General features: G+C 55.0%; 1 protein-coding gene across 3 annotated transcripts in view; it reads left to right on the forward strand.

Annotated features, from left to right (window-relative positions):
• NUP210 (nucleoporin 210) overlaps positions 1-26,585 on the forward strand; it is a 97,702-nt gene that overhangs the window by 35,266 nt on the left and 35,851 nt on the right. For all 3 annotated transcript variants that reach the window (XM_034658849.1, XM_034658848.1, XM_034658847.1), the window contains exons 12-20: positions 328-483; positions 1,935-2,133; positions 6,969-7,114; positions 13,646-13,867; positions 15,762-15,935; positions 21,603-21,795; positions 22,261-22,367; positions 24,135-24,239; positions 24,330-24,431. In XM_034658849.1, coding sequence (XP_034514740.1) covers positions 328-483; positions 1,935-2,133; positions 6,969-7,114; positions 13,646-13,867; positions 15,762-15,935; positions 21,603-21,795; positions 22,261-22,367; positions 24,135-24,239; positions 24,330-24,431 — 1,404 coding nt within the window. The remainder of the gene's footprint in view (positions 1-327; positions 484-1,934; positions 2,134-6,968; positions 7,115-13,645; positions 13,868-15,761; positions 15,936-21,602; positions 21,796-22,260; positions 22,368-24,134; positions 24,240-24,329; positions 24,432-26,585) is intronic.

Below are 26,585 nucleotides of genomic sequence, written 5' to 3' on the forward strand. Positions count from 1 at the left end.
GGGAACGTTGCGCCTGGTCGGGGAAGCAGCTTCCTGCTCCTGACTCTGTGGCCCAGGGTCCTCCTGGTCCAGGCTGTAGGTGCTCCCAGGTCTGGGGCCACTGTCATGGCGTCAGTAGGTGTCAGCCACAAGGCCCCCAGAATATGAGGAACAGAAACAAGGCAGGGTGGAGAGATTGAGGCGGGGAGGTGGTCTCCAGCCAGATGTCAGCCGATGCCTGGTCTTCCATGGGGTGGGAGACCACTGACCGTCCGCGTTAGAGAGTGAGACAGAAAGACGGACAGAGAGACCAGGCGGGTAGACTGATCTAATGGTTTTCCTCTCCAGGCCCACGGTGGGAGTGGGAACTTCAGCTGGTCTTCGTCAAGCTATGTGGTTGCCACGGTCACTGTCAAGGGTGTGATGACCACAGGCAGTGATACGGGACTCAGTGTGATCCAGGCACATGACGTGCAGAACCCGCTACATTTCGGGGAGATGAAGGTGAGACCTCAGGGGACCGGAGGCTCAGGATGGTCTCTCGCTGCCTCCTCACATCCAATCCTCAGGTTTAAGCACTTCAGCCCTCAGTCTTGGACTTGGTGTCGGTGGCGGGCAGGGGATTGGACGTGACATTCCCCCACCAGGCAGGGGGTGGGACGTAGTTGGAATTTCTGGAAGGGAGATCATAGAACACAGAAGACATGAGATCCTTAAAGTAGTCATTCTAGAAAACTCCTCAGACCTGAAAGTTCTGAATTTCCGAATCAGAAGGGCGACTGAGTTTTGGTAAATACACAGTGAAAGGGAGGCGCCGGACTCCACGAGACCTGGCTCTAACTCCTTTCCTTTCCCTGTACTGGGGCCCTACGGCTGGCTCTTGACCGCAAGTGATGCGAATACAACTCACTGAGCAAAGGCCTTGGGCGGGGGGAGTGGTCACCTGCAGCTGAGCCTCTGCCAGCCACGCCTCAGCCTCTTGACTTCTTGACCCTGACCTCAACCTGCGTTATTACTTCATTTAGGGCCTAAGTCAAAGCTGCACACACAGGGTGTCCAATCCCAATCAGCTCTTTCATTACCTGGGAAATGGATGGATGGACGGGTTATTCTAGTCTTTTTATTTGGATCCATATAGACAGACACACGCACGCACACACACACACACCCCTGTCTAAAGATTGATCTTATTCTCATATAAAAAAGGTTGTAACTGAGACCCTTTAGCTACGACATAATTGTGAAATATGCAGATAAATTATGACCACCTTGCTACCTACCCCCCCGCCAAGCTTCTTTATCTCAGCAAATGTGCCACCTTCCACCCAGCTGCTCAGCCAGAAGTCTGAGGACAGTTCCTTGAGAGATAGTGTGTGTAAAGGGTAGAGCCTGGTTTCTGGGGGGCAGGCTGCCCAGTCCAGACTCCACTATGCTTGGCAAGTCCCTTAACCTCCCGTGCCAGGCTTTCCATCAGGTAGAGTTTGATAATAGAATCTTCTTAACAGGCTGAAGGAATTGATTTTAGGAACGTTTTTAGAACAGAACCTGGAGTGTGGAAAATTTTGTTTTATAGAAGCGTTAGCTGTGGGTGCTGACGCCTCTCACCACATACCGTGGCCTTCTTTATATTCCTCCAGCAAGCTGAGCTGGTACCTGGCTCAGGACCTTTGCACATGCTGTCTCTTCTTCCTACAATCATTTTCCCCCACGCTTCTGTCTGGCTGCCTCTGACATGCCTCTCAGGTCTGAGCTCCTGTGTCGCTGTATCAGAGGGGTCTTCCCGGACAGCTGTGTCCCTGAACTCACTCCAGTCGCTAGCACACTTGTCTGCCAAGTTCAGTCTTCTCACTGACGTGTCCTCAGTGCCCAGTGCCCAGCCGCTCTTAGTAAATACTGGCGCAGGCCCTTCCTCCCCCCGGAACCTGATGACTCCCATCCACACCCCCGGCCTCCAGGTGTACGTGATCGAGCCCAGCAGCATGGAGTTCGCCCCATGCCAGGTGGAGGCACGTGTGGGCCAGACCTTGGAGCTGCCCCTGAGGATCAATGGCCTCATTCCTGGCGGGGCCAATGAGGTGGTCACCCTGAGCGACTGCTCCCATTTTGACTTGGTGATCGAGGTGGAGAACCAGGGCGTGTTCCAGCCCCTCCCAGGTAAGCCAGCACTGATGAGCGGGTGGCAGACAGGGGGATCAGGCCGGACAGCCTAAGTTCTCAACACGGGCTGCCCCAGATTCCTAAATGGCGGGCTTGAGGCAACAGGGGGTTACAGCATCAGTAATGGCACCTGTCCCCTTGTCCACCATCAGCAATGGTCTGGTCTTGCTCTTGCCCACTGTGTGACCTGTCCTGTGACTGGACTTTCAGAACCTCAGGCTCCACATCTCTAAAATGGGTGTCATCCTAAATCGAATTGCATGTCCTCGTGCCTATTACGGTGTCTGGAAGGTAGTGGGTGCTCAGAATACACTGTCGATAGGGATTTTGGCTGGCGACAGAATCCTGACACCTTGGTGGCATGCAGGGTCTGGCCCCCCCCCCCGCCCCCGAGCAGTCCAAGCCGTGCACATTGCCCTTTCCTCTTGGGCATGCCCTGCAGCGTTTCAGTGGTGATATCGGTGGTGATGGTGGCCACGGCAGTTAGTTTAAGGGACGTCAACCCTGCCAGGTGCAGAGTGAGCACTCGGTATGTGTGACTCATCAGACTGCCTGGGGTGGGGAGCCGTGGAGCTGTGGTTGGGCCACATGTCATATGAAGAGACTGGGGCTGCCTGGCTGCCCAAGGTCACACTAGGGCACAGGCGGATGGGATAGAGATCGGGGTGGGTCTGACACTGACCGTGAAGCCTTTTGTCCCCTGAGAAATGGTGCCTCCCAGGGGAGCCGGCCGGGGGCAGCAGGGGGTTCCTCTGTGGGTAGAGAAAACCAAGGACTGATGGTCCACTGGGGGAGGAGGAAGGTTTGGGCAGGGGTCAGAAGTAACAGGTGGGTAGGGTATCTGTGGTCAGGGCCCAGAGGTGGGCATGTCCAGGGGCACGGGCACACACAGCGGCCCTGGATGGGAACTGCTGAATCATGAATCATAAAAGACTTGGACTTCAGGGTCTGGGCAGTAGGGAGCCACTCTCGGTTGTTGAGTAGAGGAGTGACCAATCGATCGTGAAGGGCTTAAGAAGCTCAGTCGGCAGCGGTGTTTGTAGGATTGCCTGCGGTGCCAGACGGCTTCACGTGCCCCCGCTGTTGTGGTTACTCATGGGGCCGTGTGAACCCGAAGCTATGCAGAGGAAGGGGGCAGCGTCTCTGACAGGTCACCAAGCAAAACGCGTTGTGTCCTTCCTTGCACGGTGCTGCTGTGCCCTCTCTGACCATCCAGGAGGAACAGCTTTATGAAAATTTAAGTGTCCTCACTGAAGCAACCAGTTAGGATGGAGGCAGACGTCAGTGTGAGGGAGAGAGAGGCCTGCCGATGGCTCCTCCTGTGGCACCCCCTGACAAGTGTATGGGAGGAGGGTCTGCAGGCCGTGGCCCCAGGTGCTGGCTCTGCACCCAGGAGGTCCTGGGAACGAAGGACAGGGCTGGGAGCTCCACAGCCATGGGTCTAAGCACTGCTTCTTCCGTATATTGGCTGTGTGATGGTGGACAAGTTGCCCAACCTCTCTGAGCTTCGACTTCTCCATGTATAAAACAGGGATACTAGCTCCTTACTTGCTGTGACGGTTACGAATGAATGTCCCTCAGCCCAGTGCAGAAGCATTTTTCAAGGAGTTTGGTTCTGAAGACGGCAGCCGAGACCAAAATCCTGTGGCGTCAAAATTTCCCTTACAAAGCCCTTGAAATGTCCCTCAGTGTAGAGCTGATGTGGCTTTGTGAAGCCTGTGTGTAGGGTCCGGGTTGTATGAGAACTGTGTATTGTACAACCTGGAGCCTCATCTGGGCAGAGGGATGCTGGCATCATGGAAATCTGTGAGCCTAGAGGCCAGGTGGGGACAGCAGATTGGGTGACATCTGTCTGGGGCACTGGAGACTCATGGGACAGGTGCTTGGGGGCAGAGGGGATCCCCACGTTAGGTTTCCTTCTCTCTGTCTCCATCTCTTTCGCAGGTAAGATTGTGCAGGTTGAGAGGACAAGTGACAGGACTCAAGTCCCCCATTCTTAGGAAGGGAAGGCCCCTGGCCCCCTGCACCCTCTGGGTCAGTTTGAGGCTCCACCCTGTTCCTATTGGAGTTGGCTGCTGGGGTCCCATTTCCTCCTTGTCGTCATCATCGAAGCCCCCAGAAAGTCCTGGGGCCCTAGGGACTGGAAGCCTCTGAGGAGCGTCTGGTGGAGCACAGGGCTTTGGGCTTGGCTAGGCTCAGCCCCCAGGGTGGCGACCTCTCAGCTCTTGCTCCGCCCCGGCCCCTTCTCTGCTCCCGGCCTTGGCTGCTTTTCAGCAACCTGTTCACTGAGCACCTAGTAAGTGCTGTGCTCTGGGGGTTCCTGGTAAACATGAGAGGTGCGTTGTTGCCTCCACGGCCCACACAGCCTAGTGAGACCCATGGTCCCACAGACAGTTACGGTGCCTGGGACGGGGTGCCCCTGCGGGTGAGCACAGGTGCCGGGACTTCCGTCCCACTCCTGGGGTGTCCCCGGCAGAAATGCCCGAACATACTCCCCAGCAGAAATGTGCAGAAGATGGGAGCCTAAGCCAGTTTGGGGTGTCTGGGAAGGCTGCTTAGAGGAAATGAGAGCTGAACCCGAAGGATGAGGGCACAAATTGGGAGTGTCCTGAGGAGCATGGAGAGTATTTTGGGAGCCAGAGACCACAGAGCATGTGGCAGGTTCCAAGTTCGGCGGCAGGTCCGTGCAGGTGAATCTCTCACTGCCGGGGCGGAGGCCGCAGGATGGGGAGAGCCTGGGACTCGGGGAGCACGGAGCCCTCCCACCAGGCGGGGCGGGGCGGGAGGCGGAGGGTGTCATGCTCAGGGCGCCCCTCGGCTGAGCGTCAGGACCCCCGTTCTCCAGCGCCCTCTTCGCGGCCATGCAGAGGATCGGGCGTCCTGGCTCGTATTCAGGGCCGTGTCCAGAAAAGCATTTGCCCAGCCTCCCAGCCAGCAGGGTCCACACTCAGACCTCGCATTTCCCCTCCACTCTGTGCAGCTATGAGCACAAATAGGCCCATTGGGCAGAGTTGCAGTTTCCCCGGAGCTCGGGGGCGCTGCGCGGGGACTCCATAGCCCGCCTGCCCGCCCTTTCTGGCAGTGTGGGGACTTCTGCGTGGGGCACAGTAGGCTCTGCTCCTTGGTCGCCCCAGCCTGGAAACAACCCCAAAGCTCATCAGCTGGTGTATGGATGAGCAAACTGTGAAACAGCCTAGCAGTGGAAGACTCAGCAGCAAAGAGGAAGCAACTCTCGATCACGGCACAGCATAGACAGATTTCAGAAACATGCTGCGTGAAACCAGCCAGACGCGAAGAGCCCCTCCACTGATATGCGGTGCGAGGCAGACTGGTCTACACGGAGAGAGATGGGTCATGGATGCGGGGCTTCTGTTTTGGGAGATGAGATATTCTAAAATTAGGGGTGATAGCTGTGCAACTCTGCGAATTGTGAGTGCCCTCTAAATGGGTGATTCTCTGATACATGAGTTATAGTTCCATGAAACTATTATTTAAAAAGAAAATCTAAACTACGGTGGAAAAAAATCGGAATGCCCCAGTGATTGCCCCTGGGGAAAGGGTGAGCGGGGATTGCCCGAGAGGGAGCAGGAAGGAACCGTGGGGGCAGGTCACGTCCCGCATCTTGGTAGAGGTTCGGGTTTCACGGATGGATGTGTTTGTCTGAGCTCATGGCATGGCCCACTTAAGATGTGTGCATCTCACTTTGTGTAAATTTGACCTTAAGAAAAAGAAAAAAAAGAACCAGGAAGAAATATTGAACTGGAGATAATTATGCGTAACTAAAGCATTTCGAATGAAGTGTGCTGATGCCTGCAACTTACTTGCAAATGCGTTGACAAGTAAGATCGGTGGATGGATAGGTAGGGGGATGGATTGATCTGCAGTACAAGAAATACAGTGACATGTTCTTTGTCGAATCTAGGGGATGGGTATGTGGGGTTTCACAGTAGAATTTTTTTTAAACGTTTGGAAAGAAAACAGTAAGATACCGCTACCCTCCCACCAGAATGGCTTTTTAAAAAATTGTGGAAAATACCAAGTATTGGCGGGGGTGCTGCTTAGCTTCTAATAGCGGTATGACTTGAAGTGTCCGTGTTGGGGGAAGGTACTTGGCAATAACGATGAAAAGCGAGCATGTCCATGGTCCCGGCAGTAAGGACTGGAGGCAAACATACCGCACTCTTAGGGACACACGTGACAGAAATGCCGGAGTGTATCCGCCCCAGAAAACACGCACGCACGCCCATTCACAGCAGCACCCTGCGTCAAAGCCCCGTGCTGCAAACAACCCAGATGTTTGCAGTAGCCGGGGAACATTAGCTGCTGTCTGCTCACACAGTGCAGTCATACTACAAATGTGGATAAAAGGTCTACACTGTGCAGGATATAAGAAGGCCCCTCATCACCGATATTGAGCTTAAGAGGGCAGACACAAAGGAGTTTACGCTTTGGGATTCACTACATAAAAAACACGACAGCCAGCAAAATTAAGCTGGTAGTGAGAAGTAACAGTGGCTTTCCTTTGGGAAGGGCTAGTGACCAGAAAGATCTAGGGGAGATTCAGGGATCTAGTCCATCGTGTTTCTTGATCCTAGATACAGGGTGTGTTTAGTTTGTGTGTGTGTGGNGGGGGGGGGGGGGGGGGGGGGGGGAGTCACTGTGAATTGTATGCTTACGCTATGTGTATTTTTGGTATGGGACTTATACTTCAAATTTTTAAGTTGCAAAAATGAGATTGCCTATCAAGCCCAGGGCGAAAGAGGGGCTGTCAGCCTGCCATGGTTTCTGGGCAAAGACAAGTTCACGGTGACCGTTTGGCTCTCTTCTTGCAGGGAGGCTGCAGCCAGGATCTGAGCACTGCAGTGGGGTCACGGTGAGAGCAGAGGTCCAGGGCTACACCACACTCCTCGTGAGCTATAGACATGGCCCCATCCACCTGAGCGCCCGGATCACCATCGCTGCCTACATGCCCCTCAAGGTGAGCCCGGGGTCCCTGCCCTCCGCCTCCTCCCCCGATGCGAGTCATTCATTTGCTCTGGCAAATTTGTATTAAAACTCCGATTGGTCAAAATAGCTTTTGGAATGACTGCCGCTTCCTCTTGTCTGAAGTCAGGAAGGATGTGGAAGGAGCAGAGCCTCCCCGATGGCAGACAGTGAGTGCTAATGTGTGTGTGGATGACACGCTCTCTGCAGGGATCAGGACAGGAGGGCCTCTGGTCCACTCCAGAGCCATCCTGCTGGGTCTCCATGGAACCCTAGGATGGCACGGGGTGCCGGTTCTGGGTCTGGGAGACGCGGGTCAGGTCTGGATTCTGCTGTGTGCCTGCCATCAGGCAACCAGCTGGAGTGTGAGTTTGTCTTCGTCCATCTGCGGCCGGAGGCAGCTAAGGCCTCTGCAGCTCAGAGCTCACTGCCTCGGCTTGACACTGACTCCCCAGTTTGAATCCAGTTCTGACGCCAACTCTGTGGCATTGGCTAATTTAATTTTCTGGGCCTCCCGTTTCCCTGCCTGTAAAATGAAGCTACTACAACACCTGAACCATGGGGCTGTGGTGTGGGTTAGCTGAGCTAATGAACGAAATAGGCTTAGGACAGCGCCTGGAAGGTAGTGGAGTGCTCAATAGGGTTCGTTATTAAAATGCAGATAAGAGAGAACTAGACCTTCCTCCCAGGGTGGTTGGGAAGGGTTCAAACAGCTGCTGCCCTGTAGCAGGATGGCGGACCTCATGAGAACAGGAGGCCCAGGGAAGGTGAGTTGGCTCGTCCTGCAGGGGAGGCCGAAAGGGTTGTCCCGGGGGGGCCTCCCAGGCTGGCCAGTCAGGGCCGCATTTCCCTGACACCCAGTGTCAGCCTCTAGGACAGCTCTGGTCCCCTTGGTTTGTGGTAACAGGTTTTCTTTCCCCTCTTACTCATTAGAAGCAGGGTCGGTGAAGTTGGATGGAGCCTTTCACCTCTGAACTCCTGCATTCCCATGTCCCCAGTCAAGGTTTCCTGACTTGACGCATTATAGGAGAAGGATATAGGTCTCTTCTTTTATCTTTTTTCTGTTGATTAATGGTTAAGATCAGGTTTATGTACACATAGCAAAATCCAAAACAGTGGCTTAGCCAATAGAGGGTTTATTTCTCTTTCACATGAGAGCCTTCACATGGGGCTAGTGTGGTGGCTCCATAGTCATCAGAGATCCAGGTTTCTATCTTTGATCATTCTAGTGCGTGGCTTTCATCCTCAAGTTTGCCTTACAGTCTAAAGTGGCTGTTGGAGCTCCAGCCATCACATCTGCATTCCATGTAGCTAGGAGAGGAAAGAACTCTCCTCCCAGCTGAGTTAGTTTCTTCTAGTAAACTTGTCAGAAGTTTAAAGGAACAGTTTCTACCTGCATCTCAAGGGCCAGAACTTAATCCGTTGGCCACACCTATCTTCCGCAGAGGCTGGGAAATATTTTAGCTGGACAGTTACCTATCAAAATGGGGTCCTTTCTCTAAAGAAGAGAGGAGTATGGAAACTGGGAAAGCAACTCTTAATGACTGTTGGCTTGTCCATTCACCAGTTTACTCTGCAGATCATCCCGTAGGTACATGGTTGGTACACAGCCCAGGCTGGGGAGATAGAGATGCAGGGAGAAATCCCACACTGTGCCCTGGGTGGGATTTCTGTGGGGAAGGCGGGTGCTCAGACAACTGCAGTGAGCATGGTAGAGGGAATGCAGAGCCCCCAGGGGGACAGGTCACCGATGAAGACAGAAGTAGAAGGAGGGCCTGGTTGCAGGAAGCTTGGCTGGTGAGGGCACTAGAAATAGTGTCTCTCGGGTGATGCAGGAGGCTGTGAAGGCTTCCTGGGTCAAGGAGGTGTTTTTGAATTCTGGTTTAGGCGTGGGATATTCTCTTCTTACCTAGCACTGGACAGCTGCTGAAGGTCAGGGGAGGACAAAATCAGGTCCACACGTAAGTTGGGCACCGCTCATCCCTGCCCCTTGACATACTGTAACCTCCTCTATTTGGACCTTGGAGGGGCTGTGTTTGCCGGCTACCTAATTCCCTCTGTGGTCAGCACCCCAGTTACTCTTTGGCTTCGTCTGCTGCAGAGATTTGGTGTCCTTTGACCCACGTGCAGGTTACTCCCTGGGAGTCCCTCGTGCCTGGGTCTGGGGACCCCACCTGGCTCTCCATTCCCGCCGCGTCATTATGACTGAATGCGACAACCCCTGAGCCTCTGGGACAGCCAGGTGCAGTGGGGCCCTAACTTCTGCCCACCCCACCCCTCTCCTTCCACCTCTGGATCCTAGACCAAGCGTGAGCATCCCTGCGAGGGGGCACGTGGATGCCATCTGCCGGAACTGTAGGCTGTCCGAGCGAAGGGCCTCCCGATGTCTAGACTCACGCTCTTGTTCTGCAGACCAGGATGCCAAGGCCCCGAGTAGAGGTCTCGTCTGAGGTGCAGGGCCCTCTCCTCTCTGGGGCGGCCACTTCAAATATCTGTGCTTTCACAGGCACCGAGGAGTGGCGTGCGATTTCTGAGGGTCCTTCATTAGCAGTGTTGATTATTCACCTTTCTTCCTGGCACAGGGTTCTGTGACACTTTTATGCCCGAATGGGAAGAGAATTACACGTGAAGGTGATATTTCATCGTTCTCCCGCTGTTAATTCTAGGCCACGTGGTGCCTTTACACAGTCTTCCCCCCTGGGCTGGTCATGGGAAATAAACCCTTTGGCCAGGTTTACAGTGACCTGCTTTGCCCACAGCAAAGTTTTGCTGGGTGTATTATTGAGACTTGGGGAAGAATAAGGCATCTGAGTCGGAGCAGGCTGGGTGAACTTGGGCATGTTTCACTTTGCTGGGATTCGTGTGTTCTCTCTATAAAATGGGGATGACAGTTAATGGTAACGACGGTTGAGAGCAAGGGCCGTTTATTGAGCACGCCCTGGACATGTATTTGGGGCTTTCATTCATGGTGCCTTGAATCCACACAGTAATCCTGTGAGGCTTGGGCTCTTGTACGCATTTTACTGGATGGGGAGGATGAAACTTATAGAGGTTAACCTGCTTAAGGTCGCACAGCTGGCCAATACCAACTTCATTCTAGTTGTGGGGACAGAAAAATAAATGCCTATATGGAAAATGGTGGCAGGTAGTGAGAAGGGGGGTTGAGCTGGGAAAGGGGGTAGCCAGGGACAGGAGGGTCTGTGTGAAGGGGTCAGAGAGGGTCTCCGAAGAGGTGAAGTTTGAGCAGAGGCCTGAGTGATGCAGGCCATGAGGCTGTCTTGAGGAGGGAAAGCCACAGCCCTGATGATGCTTAGCCGGTCATGTCCAGGAAAAGGCTCTTCGGATGGTTTCAAGACCTGGGCACGCAGCAAGGTAGAGTCTGTGGGAGGGGGCGCCCCGGGTTTTTGAAACTGGGGGTGTGTGTACACACGTGCACACATGTGCATGGAGGGACGCCTGGAGAACTGGTAACCAAGAGTAAATTCAGGAAAGCGTCCATATTGCACAAAAAAAACAAGTTCAAAAGCTAGAATTCTCATTGACAAGTGATGTCCTTTCTTTGCTAAGGGTTTAGTGTAAGTACCCAATCCAGAGGGCCTGTGCCCTGTAGGCCTCAGCAGGTCATCACCTTGCCCGCCTGCCCCCATCCTGGAGGGTGGGTGCACCTTAAAGCTGTCCCGCAGGTGGCTCCCATCTATACGGAGGTGGCCACTGGCCAGGGCACTGCTCCGGGTCCAGGGCTGCAGGTGACAGCCGAGTGGTCATCAGTCTCTACCTGTGAGGACTTTGGGCTCCGGGCATTTGGAGGATGGGGATCCAGCCACTGTGGGGAGTGAGGGCATGGAACAAGCTAGGTGGAAGTTCAGGGGCCCTGGTGAGTGGGTCAGTGTAGACTCCAGTCCAGTCTACACTGACCCAATAGTCCTTATGACATCGCAGCAACACATTCTGGTCTCTGCCTGCAGAGGGGTCTGAGCCTGGGTGTTCGGCCCAGAGCAGCACGAACACTCAGGGCTTTAAGGGTTCCGGGAGAGGAGAGCCTGGGGAAGCCGGACCTGGACGTAACTCTGTATGTTCTAGGCGATAAACTGAGGACTCACTCGATGTGTGTTAACAGCAGCCTCCACCCTGCCAGCACGCTAGCCATTCTGAACTAGAAGTAGCCCCCGCCCATGCAGGCTCTAGTCTGACGCAAACATGGCACCTGTGTGTGTCCGTGCCCACAGCAGACATTACTAATCAATCCTGGCATCCTTTTTTGCCTGGTGCTGATTGCACCTTAGGAACCAGCTCCACACACCCCCACCCCCGTCCTGCCAGCTGTTGCAAGGCCGTCAGGGTGACAGGTATTTGCAACTCTTGTTCTGAAAGATGTTGGGAATTGTGAGAGGTTAAGGGATCATTGAGGCCAGGAGTAGGGGACTGGTGCGGCTCGGTCGTTGCAGCATTACAGTGATCAGTCCGTCAGATTGGTCTGTTTCCATTTCTTCTCAGTTTTAGGGTTTGCTTTTTGGCGTGTTTTTTTTTTTTTTTAATTTTGTTTTAATGCCTATGTAAGCTGTTTCTGTGGTTCCAAAGTTAAACCTATATCAGAAGGCTCCTCGGAAGTCCCCTTATAGGCGAGTCAGAAGTTACACATGGACTTTCAACTGCTTGGTGGGTCAGTAGCTTGAACCCCTCCATTGTTCAAGGGTCAACTGTACATACAAATATCATATTGTTATGCTATACACCTGAAATTAATATAATGTCCTACGCCAATCATATCTCGATAGAAAAGTGAATTAATTTTTAGAAAGGGTGCACCTTTCTCTACAGACTCGCCTCAGAGCATGTGCTCACACGTTTAGATGTTTGCTAATTACACGGTTGAGAAGTAGTATCGCCGAGTTGTCATGATTTCCTCCTTCTTTTTTTAAACATCTTTATTTTCTACGCGGTCTTTCATTTCTCATACGGTTTGCTCACTCTTTAGATACAGGAGGAAACAGACACACCCTATCATGAGCCCATCTCCTGGTGAGGGAGACAGACGCCCAAACCCATCATTTCCTCAAGGACAGCAGGCGAGGCAGGGGCCAGAGAAGAGGCCGTCGGCCCTGGCAGGCTGGACGTCACCGGGTGAGGGAGGAGGCAGGGGCTTCTTGAAGGAAGGAGTGGGTAGGGGGACCAGGGCAGCAGGCAGCTTCTGTGAGGGCCTGGGGACAGGCTAGACTGAAGGTGGGACTAGGAGAGCTGAGGCGAGGGCCAGGCTGCGGGAGCCTAAATCCAGACTCACGGAGCCTTTCTTTGAGGGCAGGTGGGGCTACAGATTGGTCTCGTGCAGGAGTGACATGGTCAGATCTGTATTTTCAGAAGGGACCTCTGGTGGCTCTTAGAGGCTAGAGTAGGGGGGTCCAACAGGCAAGCCTGACTGACAAATAAGGACTCAGGGCGACCTCAGTGTGACCCTTTGGAGCAGGGGATCAGACAAGCCCCAGCAGGGAGCAAGGGAGCAAGGCTGCAAGACGAGGGCCCCCCTTCTTTACACCCCCACTGTGTCTGAGGAGAGAGGTCCTCGTGCGCAGCAAACCTCATCTTCCCGCAGGTGCTGTCCCCCTCCTGCTGTTTCCCACAGACCCTCAGTTCAGCCACCATCCCGTGCAGGGAGGCCCGGGACCCTCAGCGCAAAGATCCTGAAAGCAGATGAGAGCTTTTTGTAAAAACGAATGTAATTCATCCTTCCTTTGTTGGGTACTTTTAGGACTTAGTGTTCACTTTCTCCTTCAACAGATAATGACTGAGCACTGACTATATGCCAGGCACTGTGCTAGGTGCCGGGAACAAAACGGGCAAAAAAAGCGCCCCCCCCCCCGCCCCGGCCCCGAAGCTCCTCCATACATTACAGAAAGTGTGGGAAACTCAGTGGAGTAAAGAGGAAAACAAGTCGCCAGCAAGGACAGGCCATCTGCGGATCCCCCCCATCATCTGGTGTATTTCTCTGTAGGATTGCTTTATGCTTTTTAAAACACGGTCGTGATCACACTACAGTCGGTGTTCTATCAGGCTCTTCATAAATACTGCTTTAGGGACCCGCGTCACCTGCTGTTGTGTGGACAGACCAGGTTTCCTTAACCAGCCCCGCGTTGTGGCTTTTAGATTGTTGGCCCATGATTTGTTATAATAAGTAATAGTGTGATGAAAGTCTCCTTGTGCGTGCACTTGTTTCTTTCTCTCCTTCCTGTTCTGTCGTTAGGTTAGATTCCGGAAGAGTTCCTGGTTCAAGGACTGTGCATATTTGCAAGGTTTTATTGATCATTTTACAAAGAGGCAGATCGGTTTACCTCCCACCCCCACCAGTGTATCAGAATGAGCACACCGTTCTTCCCAGAGCACTCTCATGCTTCGGATCTTGCTGATGAGCAGACCGAGTTCCAGAGAGGGGCTGGGGCTTGTCTGACCTCCGCGGGGGCAGGTCGGCGGCAGGGTGAGGCTCCCCTGCACGTGTCTTGCAGAGGAATGCTGACTTTCCTTTTTCCATCCCCAGGCTGTGGATCCCTCCTCTGTCGCCTTGGTGACCCTTGGCTCCTCCAAGGAGATGCTGTTTGAAGGAGGTCCCAAACCCTGGGTCCTTGAGCCTTCCAAGTTCTTCCGGAACATCACCTCCGAGGACACAGGCAGCATCAATCTGGCTCTCTTTGGGCCCTCTACCTCCCGGAATTACCAGCAACACTGGATCCTCGTGACCTGCCAGGCCTTGGGCGAGCAGGTGAGAGGGTGGCCTAGACCCATCTTGTCCAGAGGGAGGGGTGTAAAGTCCTGTTCCCTGAGTACCCTTTAAAGCACCATTTCACAGACAGGCAAACTGAGGGTCGGTGAGGTGGCACGCCTGAGTGGCTAGGCAGGTTGATCGGGGTGCAGCAGTTGGGGACCCTGCCGGTACCGGAGAGCTTTGCTAGAGCTAGCTAGTGCCATCTCCCTTTCCACTACTGGGGTGACCTCTTCTCTCTCTGGGCTTCATCATTGCCCGCCACCTAAGTGGGGAATGGGATGAGACCCAGGCGGGTCACGGTCAGGGGCCTCCAGGGTCGGGCAGATAGCATTAATGAGCGAGACTTCAGCCCAGGTTTGACAGATCTTTTCGGTGTTTCAAGATGAGCCAGGAACCCCAATATTTTTTTCAGTGAAATCCCTCAATTTTTGTTTTTCACAATGCTGAAAACCAGAGAAATTCGGAGACTGGGTGGACTTAACACAACACGTCTGTGGGGCTGGAGTGGGCTGAAGAAAGTGGCAGCTCGCCCATCCAGCCCCCGTGCCTGCCACTCTGGAGGCTCAGGGCCCAGTGCTCACTCTGCTGATAGTAGGGGTATAGCCTGCCCTTTGCAGGGTGTCCCGGAGCCGGGAAACAAAAAGCAAGGTGGGAGGCCAGCGAGGATCAAGAAAGATAGGAGAGAGCCCATGTCTTTACGGAAGTGGAGAATGCCTTGCACGTGCAATAGTGCAAAGAATGTCAGTTGCTGTTAAAACACACACACGCACACACACACATCGCCCGAGGTACCCTTGTGAAGCTTGCCACACCCAGATGGCCTTGGTGTGAACAGAAAAGATGCACAGTGAAAGGCCCTGATTCCCACTGGCTTTGTTTAAAAAAAAAAAAAATTAATTAAATATTTTTCTTAAAAATTCAGTATGAAAAATGATTAAGAAAATAAACTTAGTCCGGAAGTAAGTTAGAGAAGTGTCTCCTCCCTGGCTGTCTTGGTCACCCGTGTCCCCACTGGGCCGTAGGAGTCGGCCCTCTGAGCGGAGGCACTTCCGGGCTGCTCCCACTCCCGTGCCTTGTGCCCCACTTCCTCGGGGGCATTGTGGTGGAGGCGAGGGCCTGCAGGTCAGTGTGGAAACCACGCCTTGTCCTGCCTTGTGGTCGGGGGGGTGAGGGGCTCTAGGACCGGACCACTGGGTCCTTCGAGAGCATGTGTCCTTTGAGGGGCCCGGGGTACTCCCTTGGGATGGGTCATTAGCTGGGGTGCTTGCAAAACTCAGGCCTGGGCTTGACTTCTGAGGCCCCAGCTCTAAAAGCAGACTTAAACTTCCCTCTTCCGTTGCATCTTTAATTGTGGCTCTGCAGCAGCCAAGTGAACTCTCAAAAAGAAGGAGGGTGCGCAGGCTGAGCCCCCCCACATCCTCACAGGCTGGGCCCCCCACAGCCCTCCCTCCGGTCCGTCTGCCGTGCAGGCCTCTGTCCATCAGCACACGCCCCCTGCCCTGCACCTCATCGCAGTGATCTTCCAAGTCAGCGTGGGCTCCTCATGTGAAAACCCACAGGCTTGGGGATTCGCTTCTACAGCTGTGGGGTCTTCGGAGGGTCCTGGGGAGCTGCGAGGCATCTCTGCTCCCCCTCCTCCCTGGGTCACGGAGCAGGCCGTGGTTCGGCCAGCATTTGTAGAGGGCACGAGAGCCCCTGTCCGAAGGCCTCTTGCGTGTTGAGAGAGCACGCCCCCACGCATGTGTCACTGGACCTTTGTAAGCCCCTGATGGTGCAGGTCTCACCTGCCCATTCTACAGAGCAGCAAACTGAGTCCAAGGGAGCTGGGCGGTGAGGCCAGACTCACAGTGGAGCAGGCACTCGGCGTCTAACGGCTCCTCTGCTCTACCAGGTCATCGCCCTCTCGGTGGGGAACAAGCCCAGCGTCACCAACCCCTTCCCCGCGCTGGAGCCCGCCGTGGTGAAGTTCGTCTGTGCCCCGCCCTCCAGGCTCACCCTGACCCCCGTCTACGCCAGCCCCCAGCTCGACCTGTCGTGTCCACTGCTACAGCAGAACAAGCAGGTGGTAAGTGAGCAGTTCTCGGGGAGGGCAGCGGGTCAGCACTGCACCCTTGCCTCCATGCTCAGCCCCCCTGCTCAGTGCCTGCTCCTGGCCAGCTTTTACATATCGGGGGGCTGAAGGCCTAGAGAGGCGAGGGGCTCACCTAGAGTCACAGATGCTCGTGGCAGTGCCAGGTGGAGGTAGAGCGCCTCTGGACCCAGACGCGGCTCCCCTCTCTGTGTAGCCCTTGGCAATTGGTAAAATCTCTTCTGTGACGTGGGGACGTTGAGGTGGGGCTGTGGTCTGGGGGCAGTGCATGTGCGGTCAGAGCGGGGGCTGCTAAGGCGTGGTGACCAGCTGCAGCATTCTCCGTGGGCAGGGGGCCCATAGGGGGGCTGTGTTTCAAACGTAGACGTGGGAGGGGGAAGACAGTCACTTGGGGGTTGCTCCGACAAGCAGGGATGGAAGGTGAAGCCCACAGGTCTGGTCCCCTTGGGCTTGTGGCTAGTCTAGCCCTCCACCCAGGACACCCAGAGTCCAGAAGACAGATGTAGAGGACTTTGAAGCCCTCCTGTTCAGGGTCAGGGGCATGAACACCCTCCCGGCCAGCCCCAGCCCCCAGCCCCTTCTCAGAAGCAGAGACCAGGCAGGGTGCTTCTCCCGCATTCCTTCACCATGTGCTTGTCCAGCACCTTCTGTGTGCTGGGCATAGAGCTCTGGGTTCGAGAATATAGAGTACTCAGGATAGGTGAGGCACCCGGAGGGGACAGGAGACCAGGAGGCCCACAGATAGTAGACAAGAAGGACAGAAGGTGGCAAGTGCTGTGGAGCGAGGGAGGCGGTGCAGGACAGCTACCAGTGGAGGCCACTCCAGATGGAGCCACGAAAGGCCTCTGTCAGGAGGACACCTACCATGTCAGGCCCTGTAGTCAGGAGATGCTGGCCAAGAAGAGCTGAAGTTAGGGTGTCCCAGGCAGGTAGAATGGCAAGTGCAAAGGCCCTGAGGCTAGCCTAGGCTCTCTGCGTCCCTGCTGCCCACGTGGTCATCAGAACAGTGGTATGTGCCAGGAGCTCTCACCTGTATGCCTCGTTCCCCATCACCAGGACCATCCGGGAGGCCAGGCCTCTTGCATCCCCTTCATGGGTTTGCCCATGAGGCTCAGAGGTAGGCAGGGTCCCAGAGGCAGAACCCAGATCTGCCCAGCTCCAAGTTTTCAGTGCCTCCTCTGTGGCCCCTGCAGCTGCTTCTCTCCTCCCAGCCCTGGCCTGATGATCAGCCCTGAGGCGTGCCTGGCTGCCCTTGGCCTTGGTGGCTTCTGAGGGCCCTGTGTCTCCTGGAGCCACCTCTAGGGATAGGACCCTCTTAGCTCCTTGCTGTTTGCCCTGAGAGGACTCCATGCACACAACGGAAGCTTTCCGAAGCTGTTTATGTGGGCAGCCTCTCCCACCGGGGCAGAGAGATTTGGGTTTGGCTCCCCTATGGGTAAAGGAGCAGCACAGCTTTGTGTCTGGTCAAGTACATTTCTTTGAAGCCCTGTGGGGGCTCCCAGACTCCCGTGTCTAGGACTTGGCAACGTTTCTGCCTGGCTAGTGTGTGTCTCTCTGCCTCTCGTCCTCTATGTCCCCTGCAAGTTCAGTTGACTTGTCTTCCTGCTGTTCTGGTGGGCTTCTGCCTTCTCTCAGGCTTCCCTGGTCGCTCAGCTCTGAGGTGCATGGCCGGGGGAGCCCCTCTGCTGCCCCCGATGCTGGTCCCTTAGGGGTCACTGCCTCGTCAGCAGCCAGCACAAAGTGAAGATTCTTTGTGCCCAGCCTCGGAGCCCTCTCCCACCTACCCCACCGCCGGCCAAGGTGTACCTACCTGTGTTTCCTTTCGACAGGTGAGGAGAACCGGCTCCGAGCCTAGAGCGGCTCCAGAGGCTTGTCCCCACGAAGCCGCATTCACCCCTAGCTCAGGCCTGGGTGTTGGCGGCGGGGAGTGGATGGCTGTCACTCCCAAGCTGAAAATCTGTGTGTTCAGGACTGAATTCTTCTCCTTGATTTTGGGGGCCCTTGAGATGAATGTCCTGAAAGCTTCACGTTTTAAATCACTGTCATGTATTTAGCCCGTTATCCCTGAAGTATATAGTCATGCTAAGTCTGGACTCTTCTGGAAAACCTGGCCTGTTGGTCCACTAGGTGTGAGGGCAGGAATCAGACAGCAGCTGACATCATTGGGGACTGAAGGCTGGGTCTGAATTCCTCCTTGAGTGACCCTGGGTGACAGGGGTCTCCTAGGATTGTAGCAGACAAATGTGAGTGGACTGAAGGTGTTCAGAGTGGTGACTGTTAACACTTCTTACCTTATTCTCTGCTTAGACCCGGCCAGCATTCCCATTCCCTCAGAGCAAAAGCCAATCCCCTTCTGTGACCTACAGTCCCTGAGTCCTCGCCCCCATTAATCCCCCCCACTCCACCCATGCTGGGACGCCCCATCATGCTGCGAGCACCCTGGAACCTGCCCTGCATGCACCCCTGACTTGCTGTTCCCCCTGGCTTGACTTCTCTCCTCTCCTGTGGCCCCAGCCCTCCCTCCCTGCCTCCTTCAGTTCTTTATTCAAATGTTACCCCTTGGGAGGGCGTGTGCAGCGTTTAGACCTTACCCAAAGTTTTTCCCTTTCCTCAACATTTCATATTCTGGTTCCCTTCTCCCCTTGCCCCTGAGCTCTTAACGTCGTCCAATGCTGTAGAATTTGCACGTTTATTTCCTTCTTTGCGAGTCTCTAGACGAGGGCCCAGCTCGTGCTAAGAGATCAGTAATGTGATGGATGAATGAACACAGGAACGAGCACCCGTGCCCACATCCCCATGTCTTCTGCCCCTGATTCTTGCAGTCCCAAATGCCCGGAGGAGCCAAGTGGGGTGCTGCCGAAGGAAGGGGGCTGGAAGTACGGGGAGTGGGGGGTGGTACAGACGTGGAGAGCAGATGCCCTTCCACAGGACAGCCTGCCCCCCTCAGCTCCAGCCCGTTGGACCCCAGGCTGGCCACACCTTCTCATTTTCAAAGAAAAAAACGAGGCAGATCGATGGGCATCTTCCTCGTCTTCACACGCGGGGTGCTTGCCAAATGAGCTGTGTCTGGCCCTCTGTTGGCTGTGACCTCTGGGTCAGCGCAGGGTTGTCTCTCTTGACTGAAAGATGACAGTCGGGCAGCGGAGCACGGCTCTGAATGGGCTTTTGCGTGTCGTAGATCTCACTCGCCAGGAAATAATGGACCTCAGACACAGAATTGCTGGGCCATCCATCAGGCCTGGAGTTGCGGAGCTATGAGCCGCTCGGGCATGGCCCCTGCGATTTATGATCTCACTAGGGGACCTTGAGAAAGATCTATCTGTGCCATGCATCCCGGGTGCAGGATCAATTTAATTTTATACCTCTCCAAAGCCAGAGGCCACCCAAGATGTGTTTGCAGAGTAAATTATGGACGAGGCCAGACACCAGAATGGAGCTGACCAGTCAGAGTGACAAAGTAGAACCAGACTCCGGCCTGACCCCAGTCCTCGGCACGGGTCGTCCTGTGTTCAGCGCACTGCGGCTGAGGGCCAGTTGTGTGCCGGGAGACTGATTAGCCGGGGCTCGCCTGGAGCCCCTGCCCGACTGGTGCATCGGGGAGGGGACGCACAGTCAGGGAGGCCGCACACTTGCAGGGGAGGCCTGTGGGCTTTAACATCAGACCAGCAGAGTTCCACCCCGGAACCTGTGTGACCTTGGGCAAGTTGCTGAATGTCTCTGAGCCTCAGCCTTCCCGTTTGTAAAATGGGGATAATGTGGTTGCCCCAAACGCCCGTTGGAAGGATCCAAGCATGCTTGGCACAGGGTGTTAATGTCCTTCCCTGGGAGCACAGGGGGAGGGAAGGGCATTAGTTTTCCACCCAGGTTGCTTCTAGGGGAAAGAGTGGGACATCTAGAAAATGCCACTTCTCCTCCCTGCCCAGAGTCAACAGCTCCTGGCTCGAATCCAGAATTGTTACAAGATCCTTTGCATCCCCAGGGGTTTGTGCTGACCTGTGCTGACCTGCATTTAAAATTTGCAGCATGCTTTGGTTCAGTGTTTGGGGGGCAGGAGAGCTAGAAGAACCTGGGGAGGAGTCCTCCTGGTACCCGTCAGGAGTTCGGGGACAGCCTCGGTCTGGATAGGCGAGGCTAGGCTACGGTCACAAGCACCCCCAGATCCCAGGGCCTTCCCACAGCACAGTTCTCTTCTCGCTCGTGCTGCACATGCATCACGGTGGCTGGGGACCCGGCTTCGTGTCACTCTTCTTTTCCTTCCGAGACACAGCTGGTGGGGCGGGGCCGCCCTGTGGAATGTGGCCAGACAGCAGGAGAGCCTGGCAGGTCGCTTCGCCGTGGAGGTGTTTTAGGTCAGTTTCCCCTTTCACCAGTCAAAGCGAGTGACGCGGTCACTCCTAACCGCAAGGGCCAAAGAAGTAGAGCCCTGGCTTCTGGCCCCAGGCCTGCAGGAGAACCGGGCACACTGGTGACCACCGCGCATGACTGCCCATTTCCCGACTTGCACGTCTCTTACAGTGAGCTGGGCCCTTTAAAATGATCTCATTTGACCCTTATTTAAAACGGAGTCCTGGGAGGTGGGTTCTGTTGTGATGCCCACTTTACAGATGGAGAAACTAAGGCTCTGGGAGGTGAGCAACCTGCCTGGGTGGTGAGAGGCCGAGGTTCGAGTCCAGGCAGTGGGACTCAGATGTCTACATGCTTAGGGTCCCTGCTTTGCTCCCTGCCCCACCTGCCCCCTTGCCATCCAGGTGGGGAGTGAAAGGGATGAACCAGCATCCGGGAGGAATGAAGCCGACTTGGCGTGGGTTCTAAGGGGTGGATTTGCTTGGGGAGCAAGAGGCAATGGTAGGGTGTTTAGTAATTCAGGGTTTAGAACCGAACCCTGAAGGTGTACCACTGATTTGCTAAGTCACCTTTGATTTGTTCCTTTTCTTCCCTGGGACTCTGCTTCCTCGCCCTTAATATGGGGGATGACAGCTCCCATCTCACTAGGGTATTTAAGGATCAGGTGAGAACTTGGCTCTGAAAGGAGCTTTGCAAGCTGAATGACTCTGGGACATTTTAGAGGTTGTAACTGGTGTTCCTGTTAAACCCTTGGGGGCGGGGGTCATCCTGAAGGGGCTGGGCATGCATGGGGCAGGGAGGAGGTGGCAAGGATTTGGGAAGATAAGGCCAGGGAGGAAGGAGAGCAGCCTGGCTAGGGTGGTAGTGGGAGGGGGTGGGGCTCTAGGGCAGGGTCTCTTGACCTTGGCACTGCTCACATTTTGGGCCAGATCCTTACTTCTTGAGGCCTGTCCTGTTCATTGCAGGGTGTTAGGCAGCACCCTGACCTCTACCCACTAGATGCCCGTTGCACCCGCCCCCGCAGTTGTGATCATCAAAGAGACATCACCAGGGTCCCCCCTGGGGGAGCAGGCTTGTCCCCCCTTGAGGAACACTGGCTGGAGTAGGAGGCCAGGTTGGACAGGGCTAGGAGGCATCATGACGGCTGGGCAGCGGTCGGTAGTGACTTGCCCCCACTCCATCACCAGGCCTCAGGGAGCCCCGAAGGCAGCCAGCCAGGTCCAGGGTGCCCCGCATGGTCAAGAGTGGCTCTGCCCAGTTCTGGGCCTGGCCAGGATGCGGGACTCTTGCCTCTTGCAGGTTCCGGTCTCCAGCCACCGCAACCCTCTATTGGACCTGGCCGCCTATGACCAGCAGGGCCGCAGATTCGACAACTTCAGCTCTCTGAACATCCAGTGGGAGTCGACCAGGCCCTTGCTGGCCAGCATCAAGCTTGACCTGCCCATGCAGCTGGTGGCCCGGGATGACGGGAGCGGCCAGAAGAAGGTGCACGGTGAGCTGGGTGGGGAGCCCGATGACCCAGGCTGGGGGGACAGAGTGTAGTGAGACCCCAGGCGGACAGGAGGTGCTCTGAGGAGGGCTGGCGGCCACTGTTACCCAGGACCCTACTGGATCCTTCTTTCAGGGATGGGCAGACAAGCTTAGGGTCAGGGCAGGGGAGTCTCATGTGCCAGATTGTACAGATCGGCCAGCCTCCGAGACCCATGCTGCTCTGAGCCTTGCCGCCTGCACAGACCCATCAGCAGCTCAAAGTCACAGCCAGCACAGCTCCCCAAAGCCACACCGTGGAACTGTGCTCAGGGCCTGGTAACTCTTATGGTGCATACAGTTTAAACAAACTCGGTTATATATTTTTAGGACCAGAGATTTAAAACTGCAAATCAGAAGGAGGGAGGGGCTGCTCACAGGCAACAAGAGGGCAGAAACTCAACATCTGCCCTCCTCTCCCTGGACTCAGGTTTGCAGGCCATCTCGGTTCATGAGGCATCGGGGACCACAGCCATCTCCGCCACCGCCACCGGCTACCAGCAGTCCCACCTCAGCGCGGCCAGAGTGGAGCAGCCGGTATCTCCCCGGGCCCCGGCAGGGAGTCCCCGTCTCTGCTCACATCCTGCCCACTGTCCGAGCATCCTGAGCCCTCTCTGTTCACTAACGCATTCCTGAATCGAGTGCCATGGGCTCCCCTGAACAGCAAGTGCCTTCCTGCTGGCCTCCTGCCTCCAGCACCCCCATCCCCCACACCTGGCACTTAGGCACCTGGCGGGATCCAACTTAAAGGCCGTCTGGCCCTGGCACCTCGTGGCCCCTGCACACAGCTTTGGGAGCTCCTTGGGTTCATCTGTCCCGCCTCTTCTCCCACACGGCCCTGACCTCACACCTCATCCAAGGACGTGCCTCGGTGGCTTGGGCCTCCATGACTTGGCACCCAGAGTCCCCACTGCCTGGGACGCCATCCCCCTCCTTCCCTTCACTCTCCTCACCCGGTGGCCTCCCACTTGTTAGTCCCAGCCACAATGTCAGCCCGTCTGCGGAGTGGTCCCTGAGCCCGGACACCGAGTAGCTGTCCCCCCACCGCCCCCTGGCATGGTGTAGACTCCCCCTACATACACACCGTTGCCACTGTCTGCCTACCCTTGGGTCAAGGTCTGTTGAATCTTATCTTCCTACCCCAGCATCTCATGGGCCCCCAACAGAGGCGCTGCTTGTGGGTGCATATGAGGGGGGCATGAGAAGGGCTCCCCAAGAGTGGTCTTGCCTGGATGATCCCCACCCCATCGTGAGGAGGGGCAGCAGTCACCTTGGATTTTGTGTAGGGTGAAGGCAGCAGATGATGGCTGGAAGGAGAAGGTGGGACTGGGTTCCAGGAGACCCTAAGTGCCGGGATAAGGAACTTGAAGTTGTCTCCTGGGTAGTGGGGAGCAAGGGAAGCATTGGAGGGGGTGGGACCCCAGGGGGAGCAGCACTGAGCCTGGCCTGGGGGGAGGTGGCTCTCAAGGGGCACGCCTGTATGCCGCTGGTGGCTCAAGCCCTGGGTCACCTGTCCCCGCCTGCCTAGGGAGTCCCTTGGCTGTGAGTGGCCTCACGGGCCTCCCCCTTCAGAGCCTGTGGGCTTTCCTCTAGTGATACTGCCCACACCTTCACTTCCTTGGTGTCTGAGAGTCCCCCCGCCCCCAAGCTGCTCCTCACTGCCTTCACAGCCCACCCTAAGCTCTGACGCAGGTCGTTCAAGCTCCCTTTTAATCCTGACCTTAGATTAAATTTGCATCATTGCCCGGGCGCGGTTGTGGGACCCTACCCTCCCACCCCCACTGGGGCTAGCACAGTGCTGGGCACAGGGGAGGTGCTCAAGCGCGTGAGTACACGCACGGGCGGTCCGCGCTGGGACGGGTCTGGCAGTCTCCCTGGAAGGACATGTGGCAGTATCGTATCACATACTCGGATGTGGGCACCACCCAGGGGAGTGCGGGCTGGGCTTGTTCCCTGGTGAGCCCACCCTGAGGACGCCCCCTCCGCTCAGCGCCTTTGCTGCTTGCCCAAGCCCGGCCCCTCGCACACGACTCCACAGCTGGCCATTTGCTGGGTGCCCCCGCTTTCCTGGGGGGTGGGTGCCAGCCTCGGCAGAATTACTGGATGTCTCAAAGGGATGTGGCCTCTTGGCTGGGTTTGGAGCACGATGGTCTTCCTGGGACTTCTGTCCCCAGCATAACGCGTGCCCTGGGGTGACGCCAGGACCCGGGGCTTCTAGTGCTGCTCTTTCAGGGGGGCAGCTCGCGGGCTGGCCCAGGGCTGGCCCATTGCCTTGGATCTGATGGCACTGCCTTGCCCCTCCAGTACGACCCTCTCGTGCCCGTGTCGGCCTCCATAGAACTCATCCTGGTGGAGGACGTGAGGGTGAGCCCCGAGGAGGTGACCGTCTACAACCACCCCAGCGTGCAGGTACACTGTGCTTTCCCTGCCTCCGTGCCGCCTGGGCCTGGCCCACGGGGGCCCCTCGCCGCTGATACCCGGGCTGACCCTTCCTTGCAGGCGGAGCTGCACATCAGGGAAGGCTCTGGTTACTTCTTCCTCAACACCAGCACCACAGACATCATCAAGTTGGTCTACCAGGAGGCCAGGGGCATGGCCACGGTGAGTGCAGGCCCTGTCCCCACACTCCTTGTAATTCCCCACCGGGTGCCCTTGGGTTTAACAGAGTGGTTATTTCCAAAATAGGCGCTTAATCCTATCGGATGCAATTAGCAAGGTCGTTAGAGTCTGAATCATCGTTTGTGAAACTTGCGTCATTCGTGAGCTACCTTTGTGACTTTCGTTCCGCGGCTACAAACTAGCCGCACTATTAGTTAACTAGTGGTTTCCTGTTGGTCTTTTAATTAAAACATGATTATATAAGTAGCACTAGGACAATGGTAAGGAAGCTTGCTTTTGAAAGGTGTATCGGCTTTTTCTGTTTTTCCATATTCCTGTCTTGACCGTCTCCTGATTCTGGCAAATAGTGACTCAGCTGTGCCCGCGGCACAGAAGAATTTAGCATTCTGCTTTGTCAGGGGGTGCACCCTAAGTCTTCTCCCCTCGTGTTTCTATGTAGGCTGGCTGAGTTTTTTAAATATATTTTTTAAAGATTTATTTATGTGTTTCAGGACGACAGAGAGAGAGCAAGGGGGGTGGAGGGGCAGAGGGAGAGGGAGAGGGAGAGAGAATTCCAAAGCAGACTCCATGCCGAGCTCAGAGCCCGACGTGGGGCCCGATCCCACGATCCCAAGATCAGAACCTGAGCTGAAACCAGGAGTCAGATGCCCAACGGACCATGCCACCCAGGCGCCCCTAGGCTGGCTGATTATTTTTATGTAGTCATTTGTACTTAGCCATTCTCTCTTTGTAGAGCATTTCAGTTGTTTAAATCTTTTTGTTTTTTGAAAATAGCCCTATAGTTGTAGCAAAGAGTAAAACCAAACAAACAGCAATATCCCAGATGTCTGTGTATCTGCACCATGAGTTATTTTGTACTTATGCAAACTGAACTTTCTTTAAAACAAACTTACTGCGGAATGTGTTGAACCAGTACCGTAAGTCATAAACGCAGGCAGCCAAGAACACACATGTGACACCCACGCAGAGTCATTAAATTGCAGCTCTGCTCTTGCCTTTGGACTGCTCCAGAAGTCCATTTCTCTGTTTGCATTCACTGACCATCTTGACACAGGGGGTCACAAAGTTATTTGCCTCTGGAGTGGGACAGGTGGAAAGTAAACAAAGGCCACAAGCAGGGTTTCCAGAGATGAGGAACATACCTGGAGGTGCTGTGTTAACTGGTCCCTGATGCTTAGTTTCAGTGTCAGAGTGTAGTAGGGAGTGGTGGGGACTGTGGAAAAGTGGGAAGCAGAGACCATTTCTAAGGGACAGCCACTGTGTGCCTTTAGCTGCCTTTTGTTTTATTTTTATTTTTTAGATTTTTATTATTTTTTAAAAGATTTTATTTATTTATTTGAGAGAGAGAGAGAAAGAGAGCATGCATGCACACAGGCAAGAGCTGGGGGAGGGGCAGAAGGAGAGGGAGAGAGTCTCAAGCAGACTCCATGCTCAGCATGGAGCCCAACACAGGGCTCGATCCCATGACCCCACGATCATGACCTGAGCCAAAACCAAGAGTCAGACGCTTAACAGACGGAGTCACCCAGGGAACCCCACCTTTCGTTTTTGTTTTTTTATCTTTTTTAAGATTTTATTTATTTGTCAGAGAGAGAGAGCGCGCACACAAGCAGGGGGAACGGCAGGCAGACGGAGAAGCAGGCTCCCCACTGAGCAAGGAGCCCGATGCAGGACATGATCCCAGGATCATGACCTGAACTGAAGGCAGATACTAAAGCTACTGAGCCACCCAGATGTCTCGACCTTTTATTATTTTTAATACCAACTTTATTGTGGTATAATTCACATACTGTACAATTCACCTATTTAAAATATACAAGTCAGTGGTGTTTAGTCCACCCATAGACACGTGAAGCCAGGACCACGGACAGTTCTGGGGCATTTTCATCACCTCAGAAAGAAACCTCATACACTCTAGCTATCTCCTCCCTGTTGTTACTCACACACATACTCAAAAGAGTATTGGATTTTGTCAGGAGCTTTTTCTATGTCTCTTGAAATAATGATGTAGTCTTTGTTTTTATTCTACCGATATGATGTATTGCGTTAATTGCCTTTCAGATGTTGAACCAACCTTGCATTTCTGGGCCAAATGCTACTTGATCATGATATATAATTCTTTTTATATGTAACTGG

Source organism: Ailuropoda melanoleuca, chromosome 4 (assembly GCF_002007445.2).
Source record: "Ailuropoda melanoleuca isolate Jingjing chromosome 4, ASM200744v2, whole genome shotgun sequence".
NCBI lineage: Eukaryota > Metazoa > Chordata > Mammalia > Carnivora > Ursidae > Ailuropoda > Ailuropoda melanoleuca.